The 11,286-nt window shown below is 40.1% G+C and overlaps 1 protein-coding gene across 1 annotated transcript in view; it reads left to right on the forward strand.

Moving 5' to 3' along the window:
• Nucleotides 1–10,412, forward strand: part of LOC124555673 (delta(24)-sterol reductase-like) — an 80,287-nt gene extending 69,875 nt beyond the window's left edge. The window contains exons 9-10 of the mRNA XM_047129668.1: nt 2,836–3,014; nt 10,189–10,412. Of these exons, the coding sequence (XP_046985624.1) occupies nt 2,836–3,014; nt 10,189–10,342 (333 nt within the window). The 3' untranslated portion in view covers nt 10,343–10,412. The remainder of the gene's footprint in view (nt 1–2,835; nt 3,015–10,188) is intronic.
• The last annotated feature ends 874 nt before the right edge of the window (nt 10,413–11,286 follow it).

An 11,286-nucleotide genomic window follows, 5' to 3' on the forward strand; every position in this document is an offset into this window, starting at 1 on the left:
CACTTCATTCTTCTTTTCCTTGAAGAGTGTTCTTGTTACTTCCGATTTATCATTCAGCCACCGGTTGAATACGTCCCTCTTTTCTTTAATTGCCAATTCTATTTCTTCCTGGGTTTTAAAATTTATTTCCAGCTTATTTTTACTTATTTTCCTTCTATTTCTGCTGTACGGCTGATCAATAACATTCCTGAAATGGACTGGATTGCTCTGAATCTCGACCTGTACCCAAAGAAAGACAGAGCGTCGATTTCGCTCGAAACCCCAGAGTGCAAAGTCATTACCTTTTCTAGTGTCGGCAGTTAACTAAGAATGGGCCGTCATTCCTCTACAGAAATTCAGACACGACACTGAAAGGGTCCCCAGCAGTGCTCAGGCCGTCAAAAAGGTGATGGGTTGACCCAGCCATACTAATACTCCACTAATAGGTGTCCGGATAGATTGTTCAGAGAGTGTATATGGAGGTCTGGATGCAGCGCTGAGTCGTAGAAATATCCGTTGAGAGATGATAGGGTTCTGTTTTGCTTCTTCTCAATCACTGACCAAAAGAATCGACATTTCTTATAATGGTTCTAACAACGCAGTCATTGATAGTGGAGAACTGAAACGAGGTTTTGAACTATAGAGCATGGCATGGTATTCAAATAAGCGCGTGTCGTCTGGGGGATGTCTAGTGAATGGTATTTACTGTAGTGTTAGCGATAGTGAACTTGGAATGAAGATCGGAGCTTGTTTCTTCTACTTTGAGGTCTGCGCATTAATTTTGCTCAATAGGAAAATAAACAGTAGTGTTTATCGAAAGTATGAGAACAGTATGCTTGCGACACGATGGCAGTTGTTTCAATACGATTTTCGGTACATCAGTGTGACAAAACTCACCTCTATTAAGTAAGGAAATACGAGTATGCTTCATGATTCGAAGAACATCAGACGGCTCTGCTCAGCTGGTCTGCTTAAAACCCTGGACTAAACACCACTGGATGAATTAAAGCATAGATTGCGTATTAAACACACTTCCCCAACAACATGGCAACAATATTCACCATGGTTTAGGAAAAATTAATATGTATTCCGCCATTGGCGGTTCAGAACCGTAACACAAGTGTTTCCGAAGATTATGCTCAAACACTAGCAGAAAGAGCTCTACTCGTGTATTAGCTGCATGACTAATGACTCCGAAATCAGCAGCAATGTGTGTGCCGAGACTTTTCTCCTCAACGCATCTCATTAGCGCCATACGTAAAGGAGCAATTCATTTAACCTGAAGGAAGAAAGAGCAATATTACATCACCAATGAGGCAACATTAGAAGTTACTGGGAGAAGCAAAAGGTTTTACCCTACTAGACCAGTAAAGAAACAAAGATAAAAGAAAAGAGATCCATACATATATGCTAACTTATGAAATACAGAAGTAAAAAAACGAAAAATATTGCAGGTAATAGAAGATGAAAACCTATCTAAACAATTTGTATGAAGCACATCTTCTTATATATCATCATAAATAAAATATTATTCTGCTGTGACCACTTTCGACTTTACCTCATCATTTTGCAGATTTTGCAGCTTGATGTGGTATAAATGACGTGTCCGCGATTACATTATACGTCAAATCTATAATTAACACTATGGGAGCAAGTGTTCCTGGTATATTACTCGACGTCATTCAGAACCCAAACAGGAATCAAGCCAGCGCATCTGTATATATGACTTGAGTTTTTATCTTGTATCAATCGAATTATTGTATATCATCTTAAAAATAATCCATGGACGAGAATAAATTACTATACTATATTCTAATATGCTGTTCTCTACTATAGGAAAAACTCAAAATTCTCTTTCTGTGATTTAGAGAAACCAAGGAAAATGTTAATCTGCATGACTGGACGGGGATTCAAACCCCGCTGCTCAGAAAAGTGAATCCACTCCGTTGACGGCTACTTCACCTCGCTCAGTTTCAATGGCGAAGGCAGCTTAAAAGTTCTCGTTCTGTTAATTCAGTCTATTGCACAGTTTTGCATGTGACACGAGAATTTCATGACAGTGGATGAACAGTCACTATAAGGACTTAAGTTCAATGTACGGGTACAATCTTTTGATATAACATTTATAATGTAAACTATTAGCGACTTCCTTAGACTGTAAAGCATTACGCTTTTACCTGTCGTTAACTAACTTAGATCTGATAGCGTGCTCAGTCTTGGCGTAGTCTGTAGGTGTTTTTCAACGTCCATTTGAAACTGTTTCCGAACTTCCACTCCCAAGTACATTAAACAAGCAAATAAAATGTGAAGTGGCTTTGATAACGTTATTCGCATACAGTTTACCTCTCGTCTTATTGGTTAAGATAAACTTGCACCAGGTACTACGTCAGGGAATGGAAAGCACCGACAGAATACATGACGACCTAAGACCTGAGTAGTGATTGCCGGAACATATACGTAACAGAAAGTGTGATCCAGTGTTGATGTATAGCCATTGTGTAAAGCATTTATAAAGTGGAACAAATATCACACAGCATGTCCTGCAGTAAAGATTTAGTCGACTCATTACCAGATTCCACATACGTGTAACTCTAACAGCGACTACATAGCTCTGATTTGTCTAGTAGTGACTGAATATCTCTGATTTGTTTGATGCATTCTGCATACCTCCAATTTTTACCATATTATCTAGTAGTGACTGCATATCTCTGGCTTGTAATAACGACATAATCCTGACTTTCTTCTGCATAGATATGGATTTAGTCTCAAATTTGTAAATTAATGCGAGATAGGGGAGTTAGTATCAAAGTGTAGCATTAAATGCTCTGTATCTAAATCAAATTCTTGTTGTTTTAGGTCTATCCACTGTGGCTGTGTCCGTTCAAATTAACCAACGAGCCAGGCATGGTTCATTCGTTTAGCGATAAAGATGAGTTATATGTCGATATAGGAGTATATGGGGTGCCTAAAGTTAAGAATTTCCATCCTGTGGACACAACAAGGCGCTTAGAAGAACATGTAAGAAATGTTAAAGGGTAAGTTCTCAGAATGAGTCTTTCACTACAGCGCAGAGTACACTGTTTTGGAACTTCCTGACAGTTTAAAATTGTATGCCTTCCTGGGAATGGAACCTAGAACCTTGTCTTCGCTGGCAGTGCACGTAACCCATGAAGCTGTCCAGGCACGGCACATGGAGTCCTGCGCCTAGATACTTCAGCCGGTTTCTATCTGTAATGAAGTTTCAGGGATTTCTATTTAGCGAGCCCACAGTATGGATGAGGTCGAAGGACGATATATTTTTGGTACAGATTTATGCTGCACTATTGATTTATTTACGTGTGGTGATTATGAAGTTACACGACGAGCTCGTTTTGGCGTTTTAGCCATTATCAATCATACCTGCGCAGATGGTACGACAGGTGTAATGTTGTTCCTTACGTCTATGTTAGTTTCTGTGTCTACATATGACACATAATGCTTACGTCTTTGGTATGACTTCATCCATATTGCATCTTGGACCGTACGTATCAGTTGTCTTCCTGCATACTGTCTTTCTGTGTACTTGTATTTGTGTGAACTCGATAAAATTATATTCGATAGCTCTTTGAGAGCTTTGGCTCCAGCGATTCCATATGTTTATAATGGAAATTATATTTTGTGGAAAATCAATGATTACACTTAGTTTTCAGAGTTCATATTTTGTGGTTTAATATAAACAATAAATATTCTATTCTTTAGTGTTTGTCGTGATAACTGACCTTTTTTCTGTTATAATGTCAATAAAATTTTCCAGTTTTTATTTTATTTTTTTATTTTTAAAACCTGTCTGATCATTAAGGAAGTCCAGTAGGTATATTTCTTTATGAGTGTAAATTTCCATTTCCAAAATGTTCATGGTACGTCCTTTAGACACTTTGTGTAGAAATTTTAGAGCATTTTCAGTATTTTCTGCCTTTTTTACTTCCTTATTCATCTTCTTCGATATTTGGCTAATGTGTGGTTTTGTGACACAGGTAGGTTTATTTGTACTTTTACAGTTAAACACTGACAAAGTGGCCTACATATCATGAAATACAGAAACTATCGCTAAAGACACTTATTCAATGACCCTACTCTGCTATTATCGAGGAGAGTTAGAATTTTTCGGCGTAAAACCGATCTCCAACCAGGCTATATCAACGCATATGCTTGTACCCCATACCATCATATCGTTGTAATAAACACAATTCATATCCTGCACAATTGAAAATCATCACTTCTGCATCGTGGATATAGCTATCGACAACCAGATACTTATACACATACCGTGAAGACAGAAAGAGCCCAAAACTCGTAAGCACGTGCATCATATATAATTGTAGCACTAGTTATTCCCCGTGAGGTCTGTCGGTCATCCACTGCTGCCAACGCTCACAAGGAAAATGCGCCATACATGCTGGCCTGATGCGTTATCAGAGCGCCCTCCGCAGACAGCGGCCAATCTCCAAACTGGTGTGCAAAGGCTGGGCTGGTTCCTTTGACACAAAAACGTCTAACGGTACTCTTTCCGGTCTGGCCTGTTTGCTGCTGTCGTTTCTGCAATAAGTTATAATAATCCCAGTATCTGGGATTACAAGAGCATTAAATTTCTCAGCTCCGTCAATGAGAAATCCTTCCTCAATCGTGAATTAATTTACCAATTTCGAAACCGATATTAGCTGTATTACCCGATTTTACATGCCAAAAACCGACGTATTTATGACACTTTTATGCTGAAATCATCGAGTAGCATATGAAAATTTCAGGGATTTCATGCATTTTCACGTGGTTTACCAGAATATCATATCATTTATGCGACTGTTCACGATATTAACACATAGCAGTATGCTACCGACACGTGCTGTTTTGTTATTTACTTGTTGTAAAATATGGTCAGCAAATGTATAGGAACCATTGTCTTTTGAACAATCATTTTGAAATCCGAATTATGATTTCAGAGTATATTATTATTACCACACTTAAGAAAATGACGTCAGCAGTGACTCAGGTCAGTAATTATTTACATCACTACTATAATTCTTTTTATAGTTGGGTTTGAGAACTGCATATTTTAAACTCTGCATAAATGTTGACAATGATGGATTACATATTTCAGATGGAGTGGTACTTACCACAAGATAACTCTTTAAAATTTGTTGGAAATGCCACAAACTTTTTTTGAGTCAGTTTATTATTTTCTTAATTTCAGATAGGGAAAGCAGATCATTAAATTTAGTGAAAGTTGCTTCCTCAACATATTGCCTTCGTTTTTCTGTTGCACTCCTCGGCCTACTGTCCCCATTAAAATTAAGGAATGGTTATTAAAATATCAGGTAACTGCGAGTTATCGTTCATAGCCTTTCCATTAAAATCAGTAGAGATTTTATCTTGTTCTATGATCTGTTATCTCTTTTTTTTCCTACTTTCCATTTAATTCTGTTATTGGAAATATTAATTTCAGACAAAGTGTGTACTTCTAGAGGTTTTAATGTATTCGCCTAATAATATTAAGTATTTCTTGCTGTGGGATACTGAAACAGAATATTTACTTGTTCTTGTCAACATATTAATTTTACTTTTCCATTTACAAATTATTCTAATTCCATTATTGACCCCATGGCTTTTTGCATAGCTTCTTAATGTCCTTTCTAATTTATTTACTGAGAAAGATACTTTTACCCTATAAATTTAATTCCAGTCTACTGTTTTAAAATTATTTTTTAAAGTCTTCTGTCTTTCATTCATTAATTATTACAAATGTTTTCCATAATGACGTTTCAGAACCGAATGGCAGTATGGTGCTTATTCTTATTACCTGCTCGTCATATTAAGAGAGTTCATTAACTTCTGGGTACACATTTATTTTTCCACCTCCGTAGCTGAGTGGTCAGGCCAGGGTGAGTGCCATGCGGAGGACACAGGTTCGATTACCGGTACTGCCAGGGACTTTTCCTTGATGGGGGGACTGGAACGGCGTGCACTCAGCCACGCAGTGCCAGTTGAGGACCTACTTGATCGATTAGTAGGGGCTTCAGACCACGAAAGCTGGCAATCGCAGGGAGAGAGGTGTGCTGACCCCACATCCCTCTACACTGCATCCAATGACGCCATTGGCAGAGGATGACATTGCGATCGGTCGTTAGCGATGGGCCAGCCAGCGGCTTCAGGCAGAGTTTATGTTTACACATGTAGTTCTTTGACTTTCGTCTATAAAGAAATTATGAATCATTTTACTACTATCATAATCCAAATGCGTTGGTAAATTAATTTATGGAATCTAATTACGTATATGATCCAAATAGTATTTATACATTATTTTATACTCTCATATTAGTTTAGAAAATCTACTTATGAATCACTGCAGACTGTTATTTGATTCTGTTTTTGACAGACAGCATATCAAAGAATCAATGCGCCTAATAAGTAGTTGAAAGCGTCCCACTGGGATTTTGCACACAGTTACAATTATAAATGAGATACTTTTAGTATCAGTTCACCAGAACATTAATTTATGTCCTGATCTCGGCAAAATGTGTTTCAATTTTTTTATAAACTTGTGATATGCCGTTGTGTGTGTTTAAACTGTTCCCTTTTCCACATTTACTCTACAAAGGCAAGATGATAATGTATAACCACTTACACTAAATTCACTAACCCTGTGGTTATATGGTGGTTACATAGGCACAGGACATGTATCTTTTCATGACATCATAAACTTTCTAAACAAACAAGAAATTTATTTACAGTATTTCTTAATCCCCCAATATTCTGATGTAATAAGCGGATGCTACTTTTCAGTGAATTCTAACGCAGGAATCTTCTTCCATTGTAATTTCCTTTAAAACAGCTTGAGTGATTCTAATCGAAAATTGACGCCTCTCTGGTTAGTAATCAAAGAGGTTTAATGTGATATTGGACCCGCATATACACTCCTGGAAATGGAAAAAAGAACACATTGACACCGGTGTGTCAGACCCACCATACTTGCTCCGGACACTGCGAGAGGGCTGTACAAGCAATGATCACACGCACGGCACAGCGGACACACCAGGAACCGCGGTGTTGGCCGTCGAATGGCGCTACCTGCGCAGCATTTGTGCACCGCCGCCGTCAGTTCAGCCAGTTTGCCGTGGCATACGGAGCTCCATCGCAGTCTTTAACACTGGTAGCATGCCGCGACAGCGTGGACGTGAACTGTATGTGCAGTTGACGGACTTTGAGCGAGGGCGTATATTGGGCATGCGGGAGGCCGGGTGGACGTACCGCCGAATTGCTCAACACGTGGGGCGTGAGGTCTCCACAGTACATTGATGTTGTCGCCAGTGGTCGGCGGAAGGTGCACGTGCCCGTCGACCTGGGACCGGACCGCAGCGACGCACGGATGCACGCCAAGACCGTAGGATCCTACGCAGTGCCGTAGGGGACCGCACCGCCACTTCCCAGCAAATTAGGGACACTGTTGCTCCTGGGGTATCGGCGAGGACCATTCGCAACCGTCTCCATGAAGCTGGGCTACGGTCCCGCACACCGTTAGGCCGTCTTCCGCTCACGCCCCAACATCGTGCAGCCCGCCTCCAGTGGTGTCGCGACAGGCGTGAATGGAGGGACGAATGGAGACGTGTCGTCTTCAGCGATGAGAGTCGCTTCTGCCTTGGTGCCAATGATGGTCGTATGCGTGTTTGGCCCCGTGCAGGTGAGCGCCACAATCAGGACTGCATACGACCGAGGCACACAGGGCCAACACCCGGCATCATGGTGTGGGGAGCGATCTCCTACACTGGCCGTAAACCACTGGTGATCGTCGAGTGGACACTGAATAGTGCACGGTACATCCAAACCGTCATCGAACCCATCGTTCTACCATTCCTAGACCGGCAAGGGAACTTGCTGTTCCAACAGGACAATGCACGTCCACATGTATCCCGTGCCACCCAACGTGCTCTAGAAGGTGTAAGTCAACTACCCCGGCCAGCAAGATCTCCGGATCTGTCCCCCATTGAGCATGTTTGGGACTGGATGAAGCGCCGTCTCACGCGGTCTGCACGTCCAGCACGAACGCTGGTCCAACTGAGGCGCCAGGTGGAAATGGCATGGCAAGCCGTTCCACAGGACTACATCCAGCATCTCTACGATCGTCTCCATGGGAGAATAGCAGCCTGCATTGCTGCGAAAGGTGGATATACACTGTACTAGTGCCGACATTGTGCATGCTCTGTTGCCTGTGTCTATGTGCCTGTGGTTCTGTCAGTGTGATCATGTGATGTATCTGACCCCAGGAATGTGTCAATAAAGTTTCCCCTTCCTGGGACAATGAATTCACGGTGTTCTTATTTCAATTTCCAGGAGTGTATTTTCTGTAAGAAGCTAAGCTAACCTATCATTCCTTGTCTAATTCAGATGTAGGCCGTGTCTAGAGTGTCCTCATCTCCCAATTGCATCAGTGAGCGCAACATTAACAGCTCTGTGTTCACACGGCGTGCAGCAGTGTTTGCCACGTAGTGGTAATGGCGCTGCAGGACCTCCACCAATCACAAACTTGTATGAGCAGTTCCCGCTCCTCCTTCACCTAGGTCACCCCTAATACTGTGTTATTTGTATTTAGCCAGGATCTTACCTGCTCTACCTACTATGACCACCTTCTCTACTTTATCAAAATTCCTACACAATGACCCCATATCCTCTGTCATCTTGGCAAGCCTGCCACTTCGCTTCACAATACTTGTGACTTGGTAACCTGATCCTAGTTATGAAATACGTTCAGATCCACTGTCAGAAGCTTACATCAGAAATAAACAGCTGGAATTTTATGCAAGCTGAGCTAGGTGTATGTATTTTACGCAATTTCCTGCAGCTGACACAATTGCCACTAGTTTAATTCCTGATAGTTTCATACTAACCCTGCCTCTAACGTTATGGGAACATTTCTATAAGAACCGTCGAGAAGCTATCATCAGAATACTCAGCTATATGAAATAGATCTCCAACTGCTGTTTTATCGCTTAGAAGATGGTGGCAGTTTTAATGTTAATCCATCCGCCGGCAGCGTGTACTTGAAGAGTGCCTTAAGTATTGGTTATAGCATTAAGCTAAAGAATTATAAAAGTGAAAATTTCCTTAAAGGTTTCCAGAAATGACTGCAATCGGCCTCCTTATAAAGGTATCTGAAAGCCTTTATTCATCACAATCGAAGTGTTCCACATCCATAATGTAGAAAATCTCGAATATTTCCTTACATCGTTAGTAATGATAATTTTTTCTCTATAAGAAGACAAAAAATGAAATATATACTTTCCAAAGAAACTATTTTTACCGCTAACCAACTTTATTTATACTTCACTAATGCTTGACGTTTCTTTTCTTATTTTTCCAAATATGCGTCACTGCCTCTCATTACTGTATAAGTAAGTTTACTGTTTCTTTCGATAGCATTTTAAATACCCAAATGTTCTAATGATTTACGACTTACCGTTAATGTCTCTTATTCCTTCAGAGCTGTGAATAAGAAGTTAGTCTCTGGGTAGCCTGTGCACTGGATTCCAAGGCAAGACCTGTAGCTGTCTCTTCCCTTACATGACAGTATCTGCACTGACGTTCTTCCTTCAGTTAAAGTAAACACACAGCACTGACTTTTCATAATTTCTATACAAAGTTCTACACAAATGTCATGTGCTACTACTCATAAATGTGCAATCTGCTCACACATATTCTGCAGCTGACTTAGGGGTAAACAGTGCATCTCCCTACTCAAGCAGTTACATACAAATATTAATAAGGCGACATTCAGTTAATGACGTACAACAACCTTGCCAGCTTTTGCCTAGTTTAGATAAGCAACCAACAAAAGCCTCACTTGAGTACGTATGATAAGTGGCTGTGAAAATACTTGCGAGCAATGTGCTCTATACTGAGACGAGTGTTTCGGGAATCAGGGAGTCATTTAATTTGTAGACATCTACTAGATTATTATTAGCGACTATTGTGTTAAGGATCAAAAGTTATGTTTCTTTGTTTTGGAAATAGGTTTTTAATAAGGTTATCTACTCTCGTGCGCTCTGTCTGTCTGTCTCTCTCTCTCTCTCTCTCTCTCTCTCTCTCTGTGTGTGTGTGTGTGTGTGTGTGTGTGTGTGTGTGTGTAAGCGCGTACTCAACAGGACTTAATAAAGCTCAATTTGAAACTGTCTTTGTTTGCAGGTATCAGATGCTGTACGCAGACAGTTACATGACGAAGAAGGAGTTTGAAGTCATGTTTGATCACACACTCTACTGGAAGGTCCGCGATCAATTAAATTGCAAAGATGCTTTTCCAGAAGTGTATGAAAAATGCAACAAGAGTGCCAGGATATAGCATGCTCCACAAATGCTCATAATTATTGTAAAGACTTTTTTCTTGAACAATTAAAATGCGATTACTGCTACCCTATTATTATTTCTATATAATTCGTGGGTCATTTTCTTGTTTATACGTTTACAGTAGTTAAATTATTGTGACGGAGTGTATATGAAAAGATAGTTACGATTCCAGAGAGACAGATCTATCTAGAAAAACCAGATGTGTTCTTGTTAGAGAGACAAGTGTATTTTATTTACGTAGAATCTTCATTTACATCACATTTGACAACGATACTGAAGAGGAAGTGATATATCACGGCTGTGCACAATACGAACTGACGTTAGGTATAGCACGTATAAACCGCACGGTGCTTTTACTATTTTTAATCTCACAGTGTTTCGACTAGGAACTCATCTGAGCCAAGAGATTCTTTTCTACTATCGCCACATTGTGAAGTTGAATATTTCTGGTTCCGCCAAAACGAAGTCATAAGAAATGCGAGTGAGACTACGGTTGAGATTTGAAGCTACTAAGTAAAGCTATTTAGATCTGAACCCAATGACCTTGATGGCGAGCAGATAGCGCCTCATAAGAACATGCGAATAACTAAGCAAAAGTTTCGCAACTAATATTTATGTGAGACATCTGAATTTCAATAGGGATGGCCAAATCATACACAAAATATGGGTGTCTTAACTTATAAAGACATAATGAGTAGGATTTCATCTGTCTATGAAATGAAAGAAAAGAACACAAGAAAGTCCTGTTTATTACTAAAACACATGGACTTGACTCTGGAAATTTATTAGACCATACAAGCAATAATTAAGTACACAGTGGTTCAAATGGATTATTAAATGTACATGATACTATCTTAGCACAAGGGGATGGAACTGGAAATGGAATGATAATGATGACGTAGAATTAGCGATGTCCACGTTAACTGCCAATGACTGCTG

The sequence above is a fragment of the Schistocerca americana genome, chromosome X, assembly GCF_021461395.2.
Source record: "Schistocerca americana isolate TAMUIC-IGC-003095 chromosome X, iqSchAmer2.1, whole genome shotgun sequence".
Lineage (NCBI taxonomy): Eukaryota > Metazoa > Arthropoda > Insecta > Orthoptera > Acrididae > Schistocerca > Schistocerca americana.